Source organism: Apteryx rowi, unplaced genomic scaffold, assembly GCF_003343035.1.
Source record: "Apteryx rowi isolate R43461 unplaced genomic scaffold, aptRow1 scaffold_21, whole genome shotgun sequence".
Lineage (NCBI taxonomy): Eukaryota > Metazoa > Chordata > Aves > Apterygiformes > Apterygidae > Apteryx > Apteryx rowi.
The window spans coordinates 4,004,885-4,024,598 of record NW_020448419.1 but is presented as its reverse complement, the minus strand read 5'-3'; the positions used below and the strand labels follow the sequence as shown (position 1 = coordinate 4,024,598).

Sequence of the window (19,714 nt, the reverse complement as noted above, 5' to 3'; positions counted from 1 at the left end):
AAGCATTTCATTGTCGAATGTGCTGTTTTATTATGTGATAATTAAATATGAATGATCACACAGTCATCCTGCCAAAGAGAGGCTGTAGCTTAACGAAACCAATTCCTCTCATCCTCCTGAATGACTTCCAAGTCAAAAGGAGTGATCTATTTGCTATTTCTTATTTTTTCTGTCCTATTGTTTCAGTAATGCCGGCTTCAAAATAGCAAACTAGGCAGGTAATTATGGACATAAATCAGAGCAGGGATCAATGTGAGGTCAGGTTTGCTTTGCTTTTAGCCTGGCTTTACTGAGCTGTCTTTCTCTGAATAAGGGAGAAATACATTGCTGTTAATTTTGTGGAGATTCAGCAAAACAACAGCTGAAGTGGTGTGAGGAAGAAAGGCAGACACTGCAGAAGACAAAACAGGCCTTTCTTTGTCATGTCTCCTGACTGCATTGTGAACCTTTCATGTGCAAAAAATGAGCAACGGCTTCAGGATTTAGCACAAATATGGGAGTATTTTCTAGTCATGCAATGGGCCCTTTTTGGAGGACCATTTATATTCATCTCCTGCCTCTGCTGAAGATACCCATTTCTTTTTCTGACATACTGAATGGTGGAGCTGAGGGAAGTTTTTGTCAAGACTGCTTCCTAAATGGGAATTTCGACTTAGGTGCTTGTTTTTACATGTACATCTTTGCCGAGGGGTTTTCTTTTTCACTTCAAGCTAGTTATCTTAAAACCCAAAGTTGTCAGTCACATCCCAGCTTTTTGCCAGAAAGTGCTAGACTGCTTCACTGGACATGGTGAGAGCCTTGTCCAACAGTGCACAGCTGCCCCTTCCCAGGCTGGACACCAGGGTTGCCCAATGGAGCAACATAGGAGAACCTGTGACCCTTATTAGAACTAAAGACCCATGATTTACATGAGAGTTCCCATGAAACCTGCTGTGCCATTTCTTAATCCCATACTTTTTGAAAGTTCCAGCCATTTCTAAGAAGAAAGCTATAGAACAAATATTTTATTAGTGATAGGTAACCATTGTATAACCGTTCTGTTGACAAAGTTTTAGCCCCAGCATGCTTTTGAGCAGGGATTTGAGCAGCCACATCATGCTGATGCCTGGAATGTGATCCCCCCCCGTTCACGTGAAATTCAGTGAAGCTGGGCGAAGTTATAACTTCTGTTTTGTATGTATCTGGTGGGATTTGGTAGCTAAAATCCTCAGAAATTCCTGCTAGACCAAGAATGCTCAAGCCTGTGTGTGAACAGGCTGTTCATGCTCCATCCCAAGAGAGCCACTGAGCATCTCCCAGCCCAGGACTGTAGATGCCAAAACACATTTTTGCGACTCTTGCTCCTCCTGCCAGCTCATGAGGGCAGCTGCAGAGTCAGGCCCTGGAACTGAAGTGGTGTGTTTGCAGGTCAGCCCGGGACTTGGCTGTGGGAATACGGAGCTGGCAATTTTAGAGCTTGCAGAGTAAATGAGGCCGAGGGGTGCGAATTTTGGTGCAGTGCACCAGTTTGTTGTTTGAGCAAATGCAGTGTTATTTGACGTATAAAAGAGGGGGGACAGTCTTCCCTGTTCTTGCACGTCTCAGCAAGTGTCCAGAGCCCACGGCCAACATGGAGCCGTGACTCACAAGCAGAAGGGAAGAAACAGGGGAAGGCAGGAGCAGTAGAAGTAAGAAAGGAGATAGAGGGCAGGAGTACATAAGCAAAAAGCAGAAGGAGAGGAGTTGGGAGATTAAATACAAAGGGAGGCAGGCAGGGACACAGGGAGACAGGCCATTAAACAGGCAGCAGGGTTCAAGAGCCAGGAGGGTGGCTCAGTCACGCCACGAGCAAGACCTGAAGTGCGCATGTATGAAAGCAAGACCGTAAAGGCGACGTTAGGATTCACCATCCGAGCCCTTCTTTGGCCTGTACGCTGCGTGACGCCGCATCACAGCAAGTGACAGATTAGAGCACTGCACCAAAAGTGCAGTAACACTCAACTTCATTTACTTGCAGGCTCTAAAAAAATAAGCTGTAGTTCTAGCAATAAGTCTCCTGGCTAAAATGCAAATACTTCGATCAGACCAAACACAGAATGATTAAAAACATAAATAACGCTGTGTTTGCCTATCTGGACATCAACATATTCTCTGCTTCATCAGCTTTCTGGAGGAGCACCTTTGAATTGTGACCTGATTAAAGCAGTTATCACGTAGATGTTGTTTTGTTCCTGGAACACTTTTCCGAATGCCTACAGCGTTCCCAGCGTAGAAATGGCTGTTCCACAGTCCCAGCATGACTGACTTCTTGCAAAATCCCTTATTTTGTCATTCCTGTACTGCATTTGCCAGCTCTACGGGATAACTATTTTGTGCACAGACTTGACAGATCAAAAATAAAGGCAGATCCTGCTGCTTTCAAACTGAGCAGTACCTTATCTCTTTTACAGCCCCTTGCACGCAAAGGGAGCTTGCTCACTCCTGATCCCCCTCTGGGCTGTGTGCGAGCTCAGTATGGGCTGGTAGGGGGTAAATGTGGAGCAATATGTCCCCTGCTCACTGTTTCCTGACAAGTTCTCCTTGAGAAGCAGAGACAGAGCAGCCCGTCGTGTCTCTTGGCTGGATGCAAAACATTATCCTCTCTGCACGTTGCAGCCCAATCTCTGTGATCTTGGCAAGTCAGGATACTTGGGAAAGGACTGCGAGTCCCATATTTGAAAGTACCTATGTCAGCTAGGAGCCTGTGTATCATCAAATGTCAATGAGGTTTATATTCCTCTCTGACACAGGGGCCGCTGAAAATTTTAACCTGTATCTTCTTTTGGTTTTCTGCAGATGGGTGGTAGTCATTTCCAGTTCCCTCCTCGCGCTGGTCGCTGAATCCCAGGCCCCCCAAAGGGCCCGCGGGCATCGCTGGTCCAGCCACCCGCTCCCAGCCAGGTCCCGCTGAGTGCAGGGCAGGAAGCTCAGGGCTTTGTCCCCTCAGGTCTTGAAAACCTCAGGGACAGAGCAACCTGTTCTAGTGCTTAATTATTCTTAGAGTGAGGGGTTTTTTTACTTTTTGGCCAGTGATCACTGCAGCCACTGGCCGGCACTCAGCAGTGGGTCTCCGACCCAGGCCCGCTGCATGCTCGTGTGGGCCACTGCCGCCAGGCTGTGCTCTGGAAGGCGCACAGAGCTCAGCTGCTGGCAACGAGTGGCCCCAAAATGCCTGAATCTGTTTAAAAACTTGGCAAGTTAAATAAGATATAACCCCAGATATTTAGTTGCAGTGAATCAGCAAAGCAAATGTGTTTTCGCTCGAGCTGCGCTGATTTATGACCCTGGCCCTTAATCTGTACATTTTATTCTTACAGGATGTTTATAAACATGAAGCAGCGCTCAATGGAAGTCAACTGCTGAAAAATGGATGTAATCACATGTTACAATCTTTAGATGATACTAGCTAAAATAGTCAATCTCCCGTGAACGAGAGCAGAAATCAAGCATTGCTCACTTCACATCCTGCCAGGAGGAGCGGTTTTGGACAGAAATGAGCAGGGATGGTCTGAGGGTGTGAGGCAGTTGGTGAGAGAGCTCACTTTTTTTTGCGCTCCTAAGCCCTCCTTCATCTAGAGCCGTGACATCTAAAGAGGAGGAAGGATTTGATGACTTTGCAGTATTAGGATACAAGTAGGGCCCCCCACAGCTGCCACCACCTGGCATCCATGATGTGGATGTCCCAAAGCCATGGTTGTGTGCGGTGGTTTGCTGGATGCTGTCTGTTGTAGGAAAGAGAAGTTGTTAGGCATTACTCTTTCCCTCTCCCTCAACTGTCTGTAATCTTAAGTTAACTAAGAGGCAATTCTTGGTGGTAATTCTGTTACATGTGAACCTACTGTTTTGTAAAAAAACAGCACCTGATAATCTATATGCTGCTTTCCAAAATGTAGAAATAAGTAAAGACCACTGAATAATTTTCTTTTAGCTTATCCGTACTCTGTAAATCAGACTCAGCCTACCAGCTTCACTTGGTGCAGACAAGTGAATAATAGCAAATTTAATCATACCGAGTTTTTAAAAAACAACCGGTGATTTTAGATGCCTCCATTTTTGACTGCTGAACACCCACCTCTTGAATCAGGCTTTGTAAAAGTGTCTCGAGGGTGCATGCCAAAGCTCAGCTTATGGTGTACATAAAATTTAACCCATGCTTATTTCTTTATTTCGGCGAACCCTACTGTAAGTATTTCTTGATATTTTCTGTTTTCTGGCAATAAATTTTTGGTAGGTATGTGACTGAAGAATGTAACACATCACTACATATGTTTATGGGTGAATCATAGTGTTTTCCTTTTCACTGGTTTTATTGGACAGATATTAAATGAAAGTCAGTATTTAATCGAAGCAATTTTTTATTCCCAGACTATTGTTAGAGGAAATAAACCTCGAAAGGATACTTCAATCAATGGCCTGCTAGAAGAATTTGACAATATCTCAGTGACACGATCTAATTCCCTACGGAAGGAAAGTCCTCCCACCCACCATCAAGGAAATTCAAACCATGTGCAGAGGCACCAGGAGGAAAATGGTTATATCACGTATTCTCAGTATTCCAGTGAGTCAGATACTACTACAGACTATGTCACGGAAAAATATAGAGACAAGACCCTTTATGGGGAAGAGCTAGACAGATACTACAAAGGTAGTTATGCCACAAAGCAAAATGGACACATGATGAAAATGACTTCCAGAGACATCTATTATTCAGAAGTTAAGCCCCTGAAATCAGACATCTCAAGGTTCCTTCCAGATTATCATACACACATGGAAGCAAAAACAAAACCGATTGAATACAGTGGCCTAAAGCTGGAATATCAAAGGATTCCTAGTGGATCCTCACTAGACTATGGAGATCCCTTTCCTTATGCTCCCTCTCGAACGTCAGTGCAAAGTGAGTGCTCTAAGGAGAGACTCGACTACAGTGACAGCGACTGGGGAAACGGATCGGGCAAGGACGATTATGACAAAAGGCCAAAGTCGTCATACGTAAACCCGGCAAGTCCGCAGCCAGCAATGAGACAGAGATCCAGGTCGGGCTCTGGTCTGCAGGAGCCAGCCATGCCCTACGGAGCAAGTGCTTTTAAAGCAAACCAACAAGGACACTCGTACAGCTCCTACACCTACCCTCGCTTGTCCGAAACAGCAGCAGGCATCCCAAAGGTAACGTTAATGCTCCAGATCGCAGCCCTCCCAGGGCGGGGACTGATCCCTGCAAAGCGGAAGCGCAGAAAACTGCGCGCAAGGATCCATGCTTGGGCACATAAGTCAACGTGACCTGAAGCGTGCTGCCTGAAGCTCCCAGTAACTTCACTGGGAGCAACAAGTCCATGGCTCAAAGGGTGTGAAAATGTATCTGCTTTTACTTTTGTGTCTGAAAATGGATTTAGGGGACTAGTGGGTTTAGGATGTCTATTTAGAGACAGATTATGAAATGCCTGATTTCCACTGATTTTCCTTGGGATTTCCAAATACCCCAAGCTCTGCAAAACTTTTTGCAGTGCTAGAAATTTGTATGCCAATGTAGATCTTGGTAGGAGCTGAGAAGTTTGCCTAGTTTGAATACCAGATTCTTCTATATTTGAATTTTTATTATTCATATCTCTCTGTTACTTAGAAAAGTGTTCCTGTTCTGCCACGGAAACACAGTCACAAATTCAGTGCATCTGTTAGGTAGAAGAGCCTTCTGTAGTTAATTCAACACGTATCAAGTCATATAACTACTGATGAAAGGCTGTCTAGCCTCGAGGCTGATATGTCTGCATTTTAAAGCTGTATTTGTATTGCAAGTTTTATTAACCCTTTGCCACTAATGAGAACAGATATTTACGCCTCTCTGCTTCTTTTCTTAAACACTGAAATAAAATCAAAGAAGTTTATCTCACCCAAGACATTCTTTATATAGTTAAAAAAAGGTCAAGATGGTAAAAAGCAGTTCTCCCGTGATATCTGTAAGCAGCACCTCTGCAGAAATTTTGGCCTGCTCCACTTTTTCTAAGTCACCTGAGGGATATTCTCATACAAGCTATCCAGCTCTTGGGAAGCTGGCCTGTCATAATTCTAACTGTTTGCCATTTTGTTCAGCTAAGGGAAGAACTCTTTTCTTACATAGCTAGTCGCATAGCTATAGTGATGACCTGCTTAAACGTACAATGTTCTGCAAGAGATGCTTTTTTCTTCAGTGTAAATTGTATTGAACATTACCGAGTTCCCCTAGCAACAGCAGCACAGACTGCTCCTGCCCTGTGCAGGCACAGAGATTATAGTTCGTTTTTCTAGGGCTGAAATGTTCCTGGGTTGTCTTGACTTACTGAATGTTTTGAAATAGGCAGCTTGTCAAGTGGTGAGAGCTATTCTGCAGTTTAATAATGGTATGAACAGTACCTTTTATTACTCTGGGTAGACTGGGCTCAGTGCATTGGGAACCTGGTGCTGTCCAACTGCAGAACCAGAATAAGTTGTCCAAATACGTGATAACCATATTCCAGAGTCATGTGACCATCTTGCTTGCTTTGGTTTTGGCTGCTTTGCTTGTTCTGTGGTGCAGAGTTATCATTAGTGCCCTGTGGTCAAGGGAGAGTGATGCGTCTGTTCCAGATTGCATTCAATCACAGGTCTGGGCTTTTGAGTTTGGGGACAAATCTTGCCGTGGGGGTAGAAGAATATTATCATTACTAAATCTCTTCCCTTGCCTTTCCTGAGCTCAGAGTTCATGAAGCGATGCATGCGTTTAGTTGGGGGGAGCTGATCCCAACAGGCTGATTGAGCAGCGCCAGCCCCAGCCACTTGCACAGAAGAAGAAGAAAGTTAACACCGTCTCGGTGATGTTAGCGAGGCTTTGGAGGTGTCGAGTGGAAGAAAACCCCTTAAGGCTGCTTGAGAAGTAACATTGGTTTCTGAGCCTCCCTTGTGATGTGAGTGGTGGTAGCTTGAGCTCGTGCTTTAGGAGCATTCCAGCACATGTTATGTTCTCCCTCTGTCCAGGACGGATGTGAGACAACGTGGGAAGGTCAAATGGGTGGATGTGTCAGTGGATGGATACCTTCATGTGAGAGGAGAGCTCCCTCCAGAATGTTTCCCCGCAGGCTGAGTGCTTTGCAAAAATAAAGTGGGGTGGGATTCAGCTGACTAAACGCAGGTGTCCCTATCCATTGCTGCTCCCTGGGGTGTCCCTCCTGTTCCCTGGCTGCCCTGCTGATGGGCAGAGGCCTCCCTGAGGTCTTGCCTTAGATTTGCCAACTTTTAGGTGACTGAACGGTGTCGTGGCCAATAGGTTAGCCAACATGTACAAAATGAAAGGGACTTCTCAAAAAGCGAGCTATCACCATGAGTAGATCCCAAGTTTCCAGGAGAGCAGGCCAATGCCCTGTGCATTAGGCTGCCCATCTGCTTCTGTAGCAGATACCGTGTGGCCGCACACCCCTCGGCCAGGACAAGTCTGGGGCAAAGGCTTTCAGATGCCATGCTCAAGACTTTGAAGAGAGATCGAGTTCTCCAGTGGCAAATGCTAAGCGTTTTCTGAAAAACAGACTCACTGAAGGTCTCTGAAACCAGGCACCCAGACCATCATCCACTTTGGAAGCCTCAAGCACTATATATACACAACAGCTTTTGCTGTTTTTCTCAGTCCTCAGACAGCAAAAGTGAACTTGAGAATTAAAACAATCCGGGGGGGAAATGTATATTCTTTGATAACATATCAAATAAAGGAATTTATTTTGAAAAATCCATCTTTTGTGCATTAAAAAACAACTACTGTGATGTGAATTCTGGAAGTTATGAGGAAAGCTTTGGACAGGCTATCTATCGTTTCCTTCATTTAAAACAATCATTTTGTCAGAGTTTAGTTTGGATAGAAAGTAGAAGGACAAATCCACTGATAATTCATAGACTTCCTTGTGCCTGATCCTGCAAGTTTTACAACATTAAGTAGGACTGAAGATTGAGGTGTATTTTATGGGACTCAAAGCACTACAGACACTTTGAAAAATATCCTATTAAAATGCAGTAACAACTTTAGAGAAAAATGCCTCCATGCAAGATTCATTGTTAGCTGTTTCTCTCCCTAGAACGTCAAAAACACTCCTACACCCCCAGTATATTGAAACTTGATGATTCACTGTTATATGCAGCAGTTTCAATTCCCAAACCCATCCACAGCTCCTGGAAGTGAATAGCAGTTTCTTGTCTTGAATGATTGCTAAAGAAGCTTCTTTTCAAGGAGGCATTAGTAAGATAATGTTTCCTTCAATGAGCTTACTAAATGAGAATCAGGTCTCAAATCAGATATTTTACAAATGAGATTGGCTTTAAAGTATAATTAAAAGAGGAAAAAGTAAGCATTGAAAAAGTCTGCAGACAATTACATGGCTTAAAAATACATTTAACAAAGATGTACATTTCAGCTTGTAAGTCTGAAGAGTATGCTTAGTTCAGTATTGTTTGTAGCTGATGTATCAGATAAATCAAATTTATACCCTATTTCATCATAAGTGGCTTCAGTGGTATTACATCAGAAGACTTCTGACCCCGTTGGATTTAATGGCAGCAGCGTTGCGGTGGGATCTTTGAGGGTGTAGCATTGCACCTAGAAGGCTGAGGGCGACCAACCCAGGTTCAGATTTGGTTCCCTCTCGGTTCTCCCCCCATGTTACTTACCTGTTCTTCTGTTCCTGCAGAATAACTCCTTTAACACCTGCGTAGCGTTGTAGCATGTGCTTGTGTCCAGACAGAGCCTACTACGGTACCCTTTCGACACAGAGATCATATTCCATTTTGTTCAAAGCAATCTTGTCAGTATTGTCACACCTCTTTGACTTAACCTGCCTTTCTGCCTATTTTAAACCCATGCCACCACGTTCCAGGTCTGCATATTGTAGTAAGGTTTCCTTCTGTTGTTGGACAATTTGTACTGCATGTTTTTTCTTTTCTCCTCCTCCTCGCCACAGGCAGTCCTCTTAACTTTTTGCATTTGATCATGTGATTTCAAAGCTCAGGGGTCTCTGTCTAACCTGACTGCTCCTCATACCTCCTTGCTTTCCCATTTTAAACAAGGTCCCATGCAATTTGCAGGTACTCTGTACCAGGAGGATATTTCCAGGCTGGCACAGGCAGATCCAAGCCCTTACTATAAGAATCTCTCTCTTTTTTTGCTGTTTTCTCATCCACATACCAAAAGCTGTCAATGAATGCTGTCCAGTATCACTGCACATGAATCTGGGAGCTTTTCTGAGATTTCTACTGGCAAAGCACTAGAGAATAGCCTTTTCCCTTGCAATCTATGTGTAATTTATGGGCTATCTCTACTACACGTCCATATGTCGCTGGTTTTAACATGCACCATGGACACAGATTTTTTTCCTAGTACACTGCAGAAGTCTCTTCCACCTCCTCCCTTACAACCCACTTCCCATCTGGTAGGCAGGTCGTCCCCAGTGCCGTCTACCCAGCTCTTGTCATGCTGAGAAAGCATCCCTTGCAAGCACCAAATATCCCCAGTTTCTCCTGACCGGTGGGTTAACTCTGCAAATTGAGAGCTCAGCAAACTGAAACCTCCTTTGTGTTTATTGAAGGGTGACCCCACTGTGCAAGGGGTTTGTTGTTCCCTTACAGGGACCTGTGCTCCTGGTGCTATCAGCTCTCAAAGGGCTGCAACTACCATTTCTAAAGCTAGCGCTCTCAGCGGCTGCAGCTCATCTGGTGACACCCTGCACGGATAAAAGATTTGCCCAAGCAAACTGCGTTATTGGATAAGATATCCCTTACGAATAAGCAGGTGTTTCCACCTAATGTAATACAAAATGGACATCGCCGCCATCAGAGTGGAAACTGAAATGAGTTTGAACGCTGTGTTATATCCACCTTTTAACAACAAAAAGCCCTGACTGCTGAAGTGGCCATGTGTGGATTTGAGTAATGCTGTGAGTCAGTGAAGCAACCCACACAGCAGCGGAAGTGTATTCCATTGGCACTGCAGTGCCGTGATGGATTTCGTGTCAGAACTTAATCTACTCTGTTGACCTCATCTTGAATGAGAGCAGGGTTGTTTTTTCTTTCCTTTGTAGTATTTAAAGAATTTCCTTTCAGTAGTTAGTTGCATACAATAATAGAATTATTTGTGGAGTAATGTGTGTTTGATTTTGCAATGATGTGAAGAACTGCATTAGAATACAACTTAGGAGGAGAGGTTAAGCTGTTTTAATCATTTTAGCTCCTATATTTCTGTAATATTTCTTGTTTTTCAAGAGGTGAATGGTTTTAAATTTTACTGCAAATCAGTTACAAAATGCTAACTGCAAAAAGCTTTTAGAAATTCTTGACAAGGACCCTGGGGTCAGTGAACAGGGGTTCAGTGTATTTTGAACCCCTGAATTTTCATTCTAAAATTTCACGGTGGAATTTGCTTTTGCCAACATATTAAGCATAGGAGGTGCTCAGATACTTCAGGCATGGGTGAAACTCAGTCTCAAGCAGTTAATTAGTGTGGATTTATTTAGCTGAAACTTCTAGACTGGGCTTCCCCCCTCTCAACGTGAAAAAATATTGTTGTATGTGGATCTATGTAAATAGGTATATAGGACAGAACTAAACTGAGTTCCCCTCCCTCCCCTGAACCGTCTGAGCACTTTTCCATGTTAATTAGATTGGCAAATGTAATGTCCTTTATGAAATTCATAATGTCTCTGACCCCTTTTTATTTTATGGGTACCTCTGCTTGAAGGATTAAGTGAAATTATGACTATAATTATTGGTGTCTTTTGCTCATATAAAAATAATGATGTCTGAGGAGGTTGCTATGCAATATTATTATGTGTTGGATGCATGCACCATATGGCCAATAGCTGTCACTTTGCAAGTCTCACACTGGAGCAGGATCCGCTTTCGGAGAGGAGTCTGTAAGCAGCCTTCCGCAGAGGCATTCCCTCGTCCCTTTCAAACTTCGTCTCAAGCGAAAAGACGGGCATGTCCAGCTCACACGTGATGTCGGAAAACACTGATATAATATCGCACTTGGACGTTTTTCTCCCCCCCCACTGACTAGACTTCAGCTAGAAACTCCTCCTTACTGTGCAGCAGGCTACAGTGATAAATTGATGCTGCGGCAGATTTTTTTTTTTTTTTTGCAGTCTTAGCATAAAATGGTCAAATGATGTTCCACTGCAGAATTCAATTTCACAGTTCAGTTGGGTCCTTGATTACACTGCCAAATTCAGATTAATGTGCATTTAACTAACATGGATCAGGGACTCCTGGCTGGCAGCCAGCAGCAATAGTAGCAACTGTGAGCTGTGTAGAGTTTTGTGCTCTGTCCACCCCTGTGCACCGCCACTGAAATTGATTGATTAAATGAATTCATTGCCATAATTATTTGTAATTGTGCTACATCATGAGCCTGTGTCTAACCATCCCCCCGCCATGTCCCCCCCTGGGATATTCCACACATTGTCAGGAGCTACATACGTTATATCATAAATGTGGAGATGTTCTTTTTTGGAAATTTTTGGGGGGGGGGGGATTTTTTACCTTTCACCCTTTTTTTTTTAGTTTGGATAAAGGCAAACTATTGAGCAAGTATCTTGTTTGAGAATGTAACATATTCATTTGCTTTCAATGTAAAAAGCCTAGAAAAGCTTGAGAAAATAAAAAGAAGAAAGGAACCTGTAAATGAAAAAAGCCTCCCATCGAGATAATTTCCTCTGCAATTGTCTCTGATTTCAGATGAAAATTAGTGGTTTCGTGACACTGCAGTTAAGTAGTTTGTCACTCTGGAAAATGATTTAAGAAATGGTAAATTGAATTAGTCTCCTCATTATGCATTACTTGAAGGAAGTCCCTTTGAAAACTCCAAAACCCAACTCTCATTTCAAATAGGTTACATGCTCACCTAATCATAACTCTCCATGTTATACCCCTTTGCAGGTAAAACTCTAGCTTGAATTTCCATTGCCTCTGTGCTGGTGTTTGCTTCATCGCTTGCAGCGCTCTGCCCGTATTGCGGTAGTAATGCAGTTGGTAAGGATTATGCTGGTATCGTTCCGGGTTGTAGAGATAGAGGGGAGGCCCCCCTGAGGAGGCTGAGCACGTGAGTGAATGTGCTGTAGTCATTTTAAGCTGTATAAGGCTAGGGAGAAAAAAGGGAGGAGGACAGAAAGGAGTGCTGCGTCTGTTGTGCAGTACTCCATAAAGCACATTATGGTACGGACCAGTACAGGCCTGCACCAGTGCAGGCTGGGGACTGGCCTGCTGGAAAGCAGCTCTGCAGAGAAGGACCTGGGAGTGCTGGTGGACAACAAGTTGACCATGAGCCAGCAACATGCCCTGCGGCAAATGTGGCTGATGGTGTCCTGGGGTGCATTAGGAGGAGCATTGCCAGCAGGTCAAGGGAGGTGATCCTCCCCCTCTACTCAGCCCTGCTGAGGCCACACCTGGAGTACTGTGTCCAGTTCTGGCTCCCCAGTCCAACAGAGACATGGAACTACTAAAGCGAGTCCAGCGAAGGGCTACGAAGATGATTAGGGGACTGGAGCATCTCTCTTATGAGGAAAGGCTGAGAGAGCTGGGCCTGTTCATCCTGGAGAAGAAAAGGCTGAGAGGGGATCTTATCAACGTGTACAAGTATCTGAAGGGAGGGTGTCAAGGGGATGGGGCCAGACTCTGTTCAGTGGTGCCCAGTGACAGGATGTGAGGCAACGGGCACAAACAGAAACACAGGAAGTTCAGTCTGAACATAAGGAAAGACTTCTTTCCTGTGAGGGTGACGGAACACTGGCACAGGTTGCCCAGTGAGGTTGTGGCGTCTCCATCCTTGGAGATATTCAAAAGCTGCCTGGACAGGGTCCTGTGCAACATGCTCTAGGTGACCCTGCTTGAGCAGTGGGTTTGGACTTAGATGATCTCCAGAGGTCCCTTCCAACCTCAACCATTCTGTGATTCTGTGGCGGTACCATCCTGCAGGCGGTAGGAAAGGCAGGTAAGTCCCAGGTGCATCTGTGCCAGGGCATGAGTTTTGAGTCTGGTAGCTAATGAGAGGGATCAGCCTGTCTTGGATGAGGTTGGGATCTGCCTCATGCAAATGTGTCTGTCTGTGATGCCAGGCTGAGGAAGGCTCGCCTGTGTCCCTGCATCAGGATCTGGGAGATAAGTGCCAACAAGTGACACGAGGACTGTGTGCCATGCTGCCAGGGATGTCTCCAGCCCATGCAGTTTCTTGGGCTCTACAAGTAGCTTCTGCATCAGCTCTTTACCCCTGCTGCCTCCTGCAGGGCTGCTGGTGATGCCTAGGCAGTGCGTTTGCAATGGTGCAAAACAGCAGCAGCCAGATAGTGGTGTTTGGCAGCTACGTCGGGTCTGCCCGGCAGCTCTGAACACAGTAGTCACCTTGCAAGATGCAGTATATTCCTGGCCTACCCTCGATAATACCTTGCTGGTTTCCTCTAGGACCCTGGTTTTGCACCCTTTTCAAGCTTCTCTTTGTGCGGCTCTTCCCTTCGCTATGCCTCGTCGGCACTTGCAAAAGTGGAAAGACAATCAAGCTAAATAGCTCTTTCTGATGGAAAATACCACAATCTAATGGTCTAAAAATTTATTTTCAGATACAGGGTAAAAATGTCACTTCGAAAAGAATGAGTACTTTGAAGAAGAAGTACGTTGTGCCAGGACCCAGCTGAGGACCCCGTTTCGGGGTACCAAAAATGAAGTGGTGAGGGTTGGCTGGACAGATAGAAACCATTTGACTTTAACCAAGTGACCCAAAAGGAAGGTTAGGAGACTGATTAGGGAAACGGAAAAATGAGCAATCTCTGTGAGGGCAGTTTGTACTGTGATACTGAAGGACTGATGTCCGGCATGATGAGTAACTCGCATTTTTTAAATGCTAGTAACTGACACTCTTCAGTGCTTGGCCAATGTGTTAACTTGCCTATTTTTGTTTTGCAGGTGGATTATGATCGAGCACAGATGGTAGTTAGCCCACCACTCTCCGGATCGGACACCTACCCTAGGGGCCCAGTAAAGCTACCTCAAAGTCAAAGCAAAGTCAGCTATTCAAGCAGTAGCTACCAGTATCCTTTAGTCTATCACAAAGCGTCTCTCTATCACCAGCCATCTCTCCAGCCAAGCTCTCCCTATATTTCCACGGCTTCCTACCCAAGCTCCCCAAGTATCACATCAAGTGCTTATCCTCCACCGAGCTGGGGTTCCTCCTCAGACCAGCAGCCATCCCGGGTGTCCCACGAACAATTCAGAGCTGCTCTGCAGCTTGTCGTCAGCCCGGGGGACCCCAGGGAATACTTGGACAACTTTATCAAGATAGGAGAAGGCTCCACGGGGATTGTGTGCATTGCCACTGAGAAACACACAGGAAAGCAAGTTGCAGTGAAGAAAATGGACCTCAGGAAACAGCAGAGAAGAGAATTACTCTTTAATGAGGTAAGTTATTTTGGATAGTGAGACCAATTTTACAGGTGATAGGTTGAACATGAAACATAAACAAAATGGCAACCCGAGTGAACGTCTTTCTAAAAGAGGTGGTGAGTTCTAAGTACATCTGTAGTGTAGAAATATTGTAGAACCAGACAAGTTTCAAATTGTCCTCGTGGCTTTAAATCTTTAACTCCGTGAAAATTCATAGCAAGCACCTAAGAAATCTCTCAGCTGATCCATATAGGCTATAAGGCAGGACAAATAACAGACTTTCAGGAGAAGAGGGACAAGTAGAAATAAACCACCCCTTTATGGTTCCTTTCAGGGTACTTTTGTAGTATTCACTCCGTCTTGTATTAAACATTAAATTATTTGTTCTCAAATGTAAATGCTTTGTTTCTATTGTGAGAAGGGGTAAAGGGAGTTGGTAAGCAAGTCTGGAAAGTATGTCATGAAGGAACTCAGTATTTCAGCTATGTAACGTAGAGATGAGGTCAGTCTGGGAAGCCTGAGTGCAGCCTCAAGCCTGCATTTAAGGGAACTTCAGGGTCCCTACGTCCCAAGTAGCAAAGGTCAGTAAGCTCTCCCTCCAGCACACCATGCCCTATAGCAGTGCCTATGGAGAAATTCACATCATCTGGATCAGACTGAGGATCAGAATCATGTGGGTTTGGCTGATCATGTCAGCTGCTAACCTGGCCTTGTGCTGGACCTGAGGGTGTACGCTGAAATGCCCCGAGAGCTGACCTGCAGGTCAGTTTTGTTCATGGTATTCACTAACAAAGTTTTACCCCCATCAGTTTTTTATGGAATATTATGTTCCTTTATGGAATGGTATGTTGACACAACTTTCTGTCCCATGCAGTTGAGACACTGCAGCCCTTACGTTCAGGCAGCTCCCATTGTTTTAGAGTTTTGTATTCAGGAAGAATGAAGTACCCTGTGGGGAGAGGTGGATTTAGATCTTGTCTCCACATGAGTAAAATCTTAAATGATTAAGAGTGTGTGCAATTATGTGTTTAGCGAAAAATACTGGGAAAAGGTCTCGGGGCTTAAAATTAGTTCATTTCTATCATCTCCTAAATACTGCAAGTACAGAAGACTAGTCAGACAGAACAATCTAGTATTCTGTCCTAAATATAGACCAGCCTGACCACTAAACTGTCCCAAATACTGACCAGTGCTGGATGCTTAGGGAAGAGCAGAAGGCAGGCAGGCAGGGAAAGCACTGTTGTGATTTCTACCTTTTCCACCTTCCAGGTATACATGGCTCAGGGACATCTTGAGCCCAGTGTTATGTCTTTGTTTAATAGTTCTTGATGGATTTTTATTCCACTACCTTGACAATTTGTATTTTTAAACCTTTGTTTACTTTGAACCTACACCTAATCATTTCATTTATCATCACCTATTCATCTTCTTCTCCAAGTGGCTTATTGTGTTACATACCTGTCATAGTACTCCTCAAACGTGTCATTTCCATACTGAAGAATCAGGGACTCACAGAAATACTGGTTGGAAGGTGCCTGTGAGGTCCTCTAGTCCAACCTCTTGCTCAAAGCAAGACTATCACCAACTCTAGGCCAAGTCAGCCATGGCCTTGGCTAGGTGAATCTTGAAAACCTCCAAGGATGGGATCCTGCAGCCTCTCTGGGTACCTGTTCCAAGTGCTGTACTGCCCTCCCAGTGAAGGTTTGCTTTCCTAAATTCCAGTCTGAAGCTTCCAAGCTGCAACCTGCAGCTGTTGCAACTTGTGATCTAGTCTGTTTACTGGTTTCTCAGGCAGAAGTCATTCCATACACCTGGTTATCCTTGGGTGCATCTATATTAGCATCTTATTAAGGACCCCGTTTGCACTTTCAAAATGAATCTCTTGATCATCCCCATTTACTGCACTTTGTTTTATACTTGGAGCAACCTTGGAGCACAGAAACTGGTTCCTTTGGGGAACCTAAACCAACACAGGCATGCCAGGAGCTCACCTGGTGTGCTCCAGCTGCTGACAGGTATTCAGTCCACAAACCAGACTGGAGAAAGTCCAAAGTAAAAACCCCTGAAAAATGTATGCCATGCACATAGGATGCTTAAAACCAGCTGTTTCACTCTACAGAGCTCCTTCTGGTCTGTATTATTTGCAAATGTAGATATAGCCCTTGCTGGCTTTTTCTGAACCTTTTCTGGTATTAGTATATCCTTCTGAGGTGGAGAATCCAAATTAAGCTCAAGAAGCAAGTGCACCAGACTGTTGTCTGGCATATATGTAGGGTGGTTTTTTTTTTTTTTTCTCCTCCCTTTCACTCCTAACCATTAGCAGTCTGTTTGCTTCCTCAGTGGCTACTGAACACTGAGCTGACAGTCCCTTTTTCATGGAGCCATCTATTATAATTCCAAGATCTCTTTTACCAAGTGATAATAGCAGTTCAGAGCCCACTACTGTATAGGTAAAATTAAGATTATTTTCTTCATATGCTTTGCTGTAGGTTTAAGACATTGAATTTAATTTGCCATTTTATCATGCAGTTGTTTGGTGTTGTGAGTTCCTTTTGCAACTTGAAGCATCAGTTTTCCTTTTTACTCCTCTAAATAAGTTAGTATTCTGTATTCTCCACTTCCTTTTTAGATCTCTTATAAATATGCTGATCAACACCAAAAATATTGCAGGTCCCCAGGAACACCTCCTATGAAAACTATTTAATCTTATCATTTGTTTCCTGTGTTTTAACTGTAAGAGTACCTTCCCTCAGTATATGGCTCTGGTTTCTTTAAAACCTTTAAAATCTTAACATTTTTAATTAAAATATTAATTTTGAAAAAAAAAAATCCTTAAAGGCTTTTGATCTGGGACCTTCTTGAAATCCAAGTAGACTGGCCTTTAGTTGGATTGCTCTGGCTCACTCACTCCTTAAAAGAGCTGTAACAATTTTGTAAAGCATGCTTTTCCTAGACTCTTCCCTGTTGTAACCTATTTGTCCCAGTAACTAATTAAAATAATCACATGATAATATTACCATTTCTACTAGTTTGCCTAGTACAGACATTAGACTGCTCTGCAGTTATTTAGATCCCTGTGGAACCCTCTTTGAAAGCTGGGATGACATTCACCACTTTCCATACTTTGGATACCAAGTTTACAAGAACAGGTTAGACACACTGTTAACAGTTTTGTAGTTTCATACTTGACGTCCTTTAAGATTTTAAGTGAATACCATCCAATCTGGGGCATTTGTTGCTGTTCATTGTACTGATTCCTTCAAAATCCTCCTTTACTGCTGAAAGCGGTTTGAGACAGATCCTGTGACTGGCACACTATCAAGCACAGTCCTAACATGGGGGTCTCCACAAGCCCCACCATGGACAAGGGCTCCAGGCACCCACCTATCTTTTCTGCAGTGGCCTTATCCTTAAGTGTTCCTTTTACAAACTTATCGTTTACTGGCCATCCAGATTATCTGGCAGGCTTCCTACCTCTGCTCTGTTTCTGATTCATTTACAGTTAGTTTTTATGCTTGGAGCAAGTTGCTCTTCAGAATCATTTTGGCCTGTCTGACAAGTTTTTATATTTATGTCCAGATTTCATATTGTTTTCTTTTTCCTCATTTGGACAAGGCAATGTTTTGATGGACAGCTTTCTTATTCCTAATACACTCATTTACTTTACTGTCAACCATGCCAGTCTTTTTCTGGCATTTCTAAGATCTTTAGGATAGATTGTTTTTATTTGCTGTATAATGCTTTTTAACAAGCTTTCTCATTTTCACAAAGTTCTTTTTGAAAGCTATGACTGTGCTGGGTACTCTGGCTTTATTTTGCCTCTGCTCTAACACTGCATTTATTTGCATTGCGGTAACTCTAACAGAGCATTTCTTGAATGGCGACGTCTTGAAGCAGGCCCTACGTGCTGTTCAGGACCAAGTAAAGAGTTGTTTCTCTGACATGCTCCAGTCATTCATGTTACCTAAAAATTTCTTTGCAGTATCGCTGAGATTCCTCCATTGCCTACATTGCTGTTGTGCTTTCTATCCCTATCGCTTTTCTGACGTTCTGCAGCATGTTGCAGTCATTGTCACTGTCTCGGCTGGGCTGATGTTAGCATAGTCTCAATTCTGTACATTCTCTTTTAGATGTGATGTTTCAGTTCACAGGGATTCATGTACCATTGGAGGATGCGTCAGCTGGTTTATCTGCTGGACTCCACATGTTCTCAAGCACGTAGCAGTATTCCTTGGCCTGCCCAGCTTGTTTGGCCTATCATTTGTGCCCCGGTATTACAGCATCCCACTGACTATCTTGCTTCCACTCCGTTAGGAACAACTAATGTGTTTATTGTGTCAATGTCGTTATTTAAATCGAGGCATTCAGGTTATCCCACCATATTTGTCATGCTTACACACTTGTGTAAAAGCATGTATACATTTGGCCCAGTGTCTTTTTTACTGTAGTGTTTAAATGAAATCACTCATTTGAGTAAATTTGTTCTACTTGGGTTTTGTCAGTTTGTGTCTTAGTCTTACTTGAGGACACAGAGTTTTTTGTGATTGCACGTCTGGAGGAGCCTTCATCCCAAACTGTCAACTCTCCTCCAGGCTTTTGTTTAAAAACTTCTGTATTACTAAGTGTTAGAAGACAAAATGATCAGAAATGCAATTGTTCATATAGATAAGCAAATCCAGCAAATTTCACATGTATCGAAATTCTTGCTGACTTCAAGGGATTATGTATGTGCACAGGTCTTCCCTAATTAAGGGCTATAGACACCTAGATTAGGCATCGCGTGACTCAGCCTAAGTGCAAGGAGTTGCAGAACCAGGCTGGTACTAGGTACAGATGTGCAGAGCTGTTTTGGCACCTGTGTAGCAGATTCACCTGTATATATTAAGATATTAATTATTCCAGCACTTAACCTAAGACTAACACCTACTTAGCATTTTTAAAAGCATAACTCTGTCTACCCCATATTAGTGATCATTCTTTCCTCACCAACAAATCACTCAGATTTAAGTGAAGAATTATTCCATTTCCAGGCAAATTATTGTAAGGAGTGAGAAAAACTTTATCTTTGTAGGGGGTTTTAATTATAAATGGGCAATAAAAAAACATGGAAGTAAATCAGTTTGGAATATTCCCTTTCTCGCTTGGATATCAGAATTATTTATGTGTAATCACAAAACTCCATGCCAGCCAGTGAGCGCAAGCTTCTCCAGAGAGTCGGCAAAATCACCGAGGAATTTCAAAGAGCAGCTCAAGCGTTAACACTCGGATTTAGACCAAGCCTTAG

The 19,714-nt window shown here is 43.6% G+C and overlaps 1 protein-coding gene across 1 annotated transcript in view; it reads left to right on the top strand.

Annotated features, from left to right (window-relative positions):
• PAK5 (p21 (RAC1) activated kinase 5) overlaps positions 1-19,714 on the top strand; it is a 63,057-nt gene that overhangs the window by 30,854 nt on the left and 12,489 nt on the right. The window contains exons 2-3 of the mRNA XM_026064172.1: positions 4,384-5,181; positions 13,954-14,445. Of these exons, the coding sequence (XP_025919957.1) occupies positions 4,384-5,181; positions 13,954-14,445 (1,290 nt within the window). The remainder of the gene's footprint in view (positions 1-4,383; positions 5,182-13,953; positions 14,446-19,714) is intronic.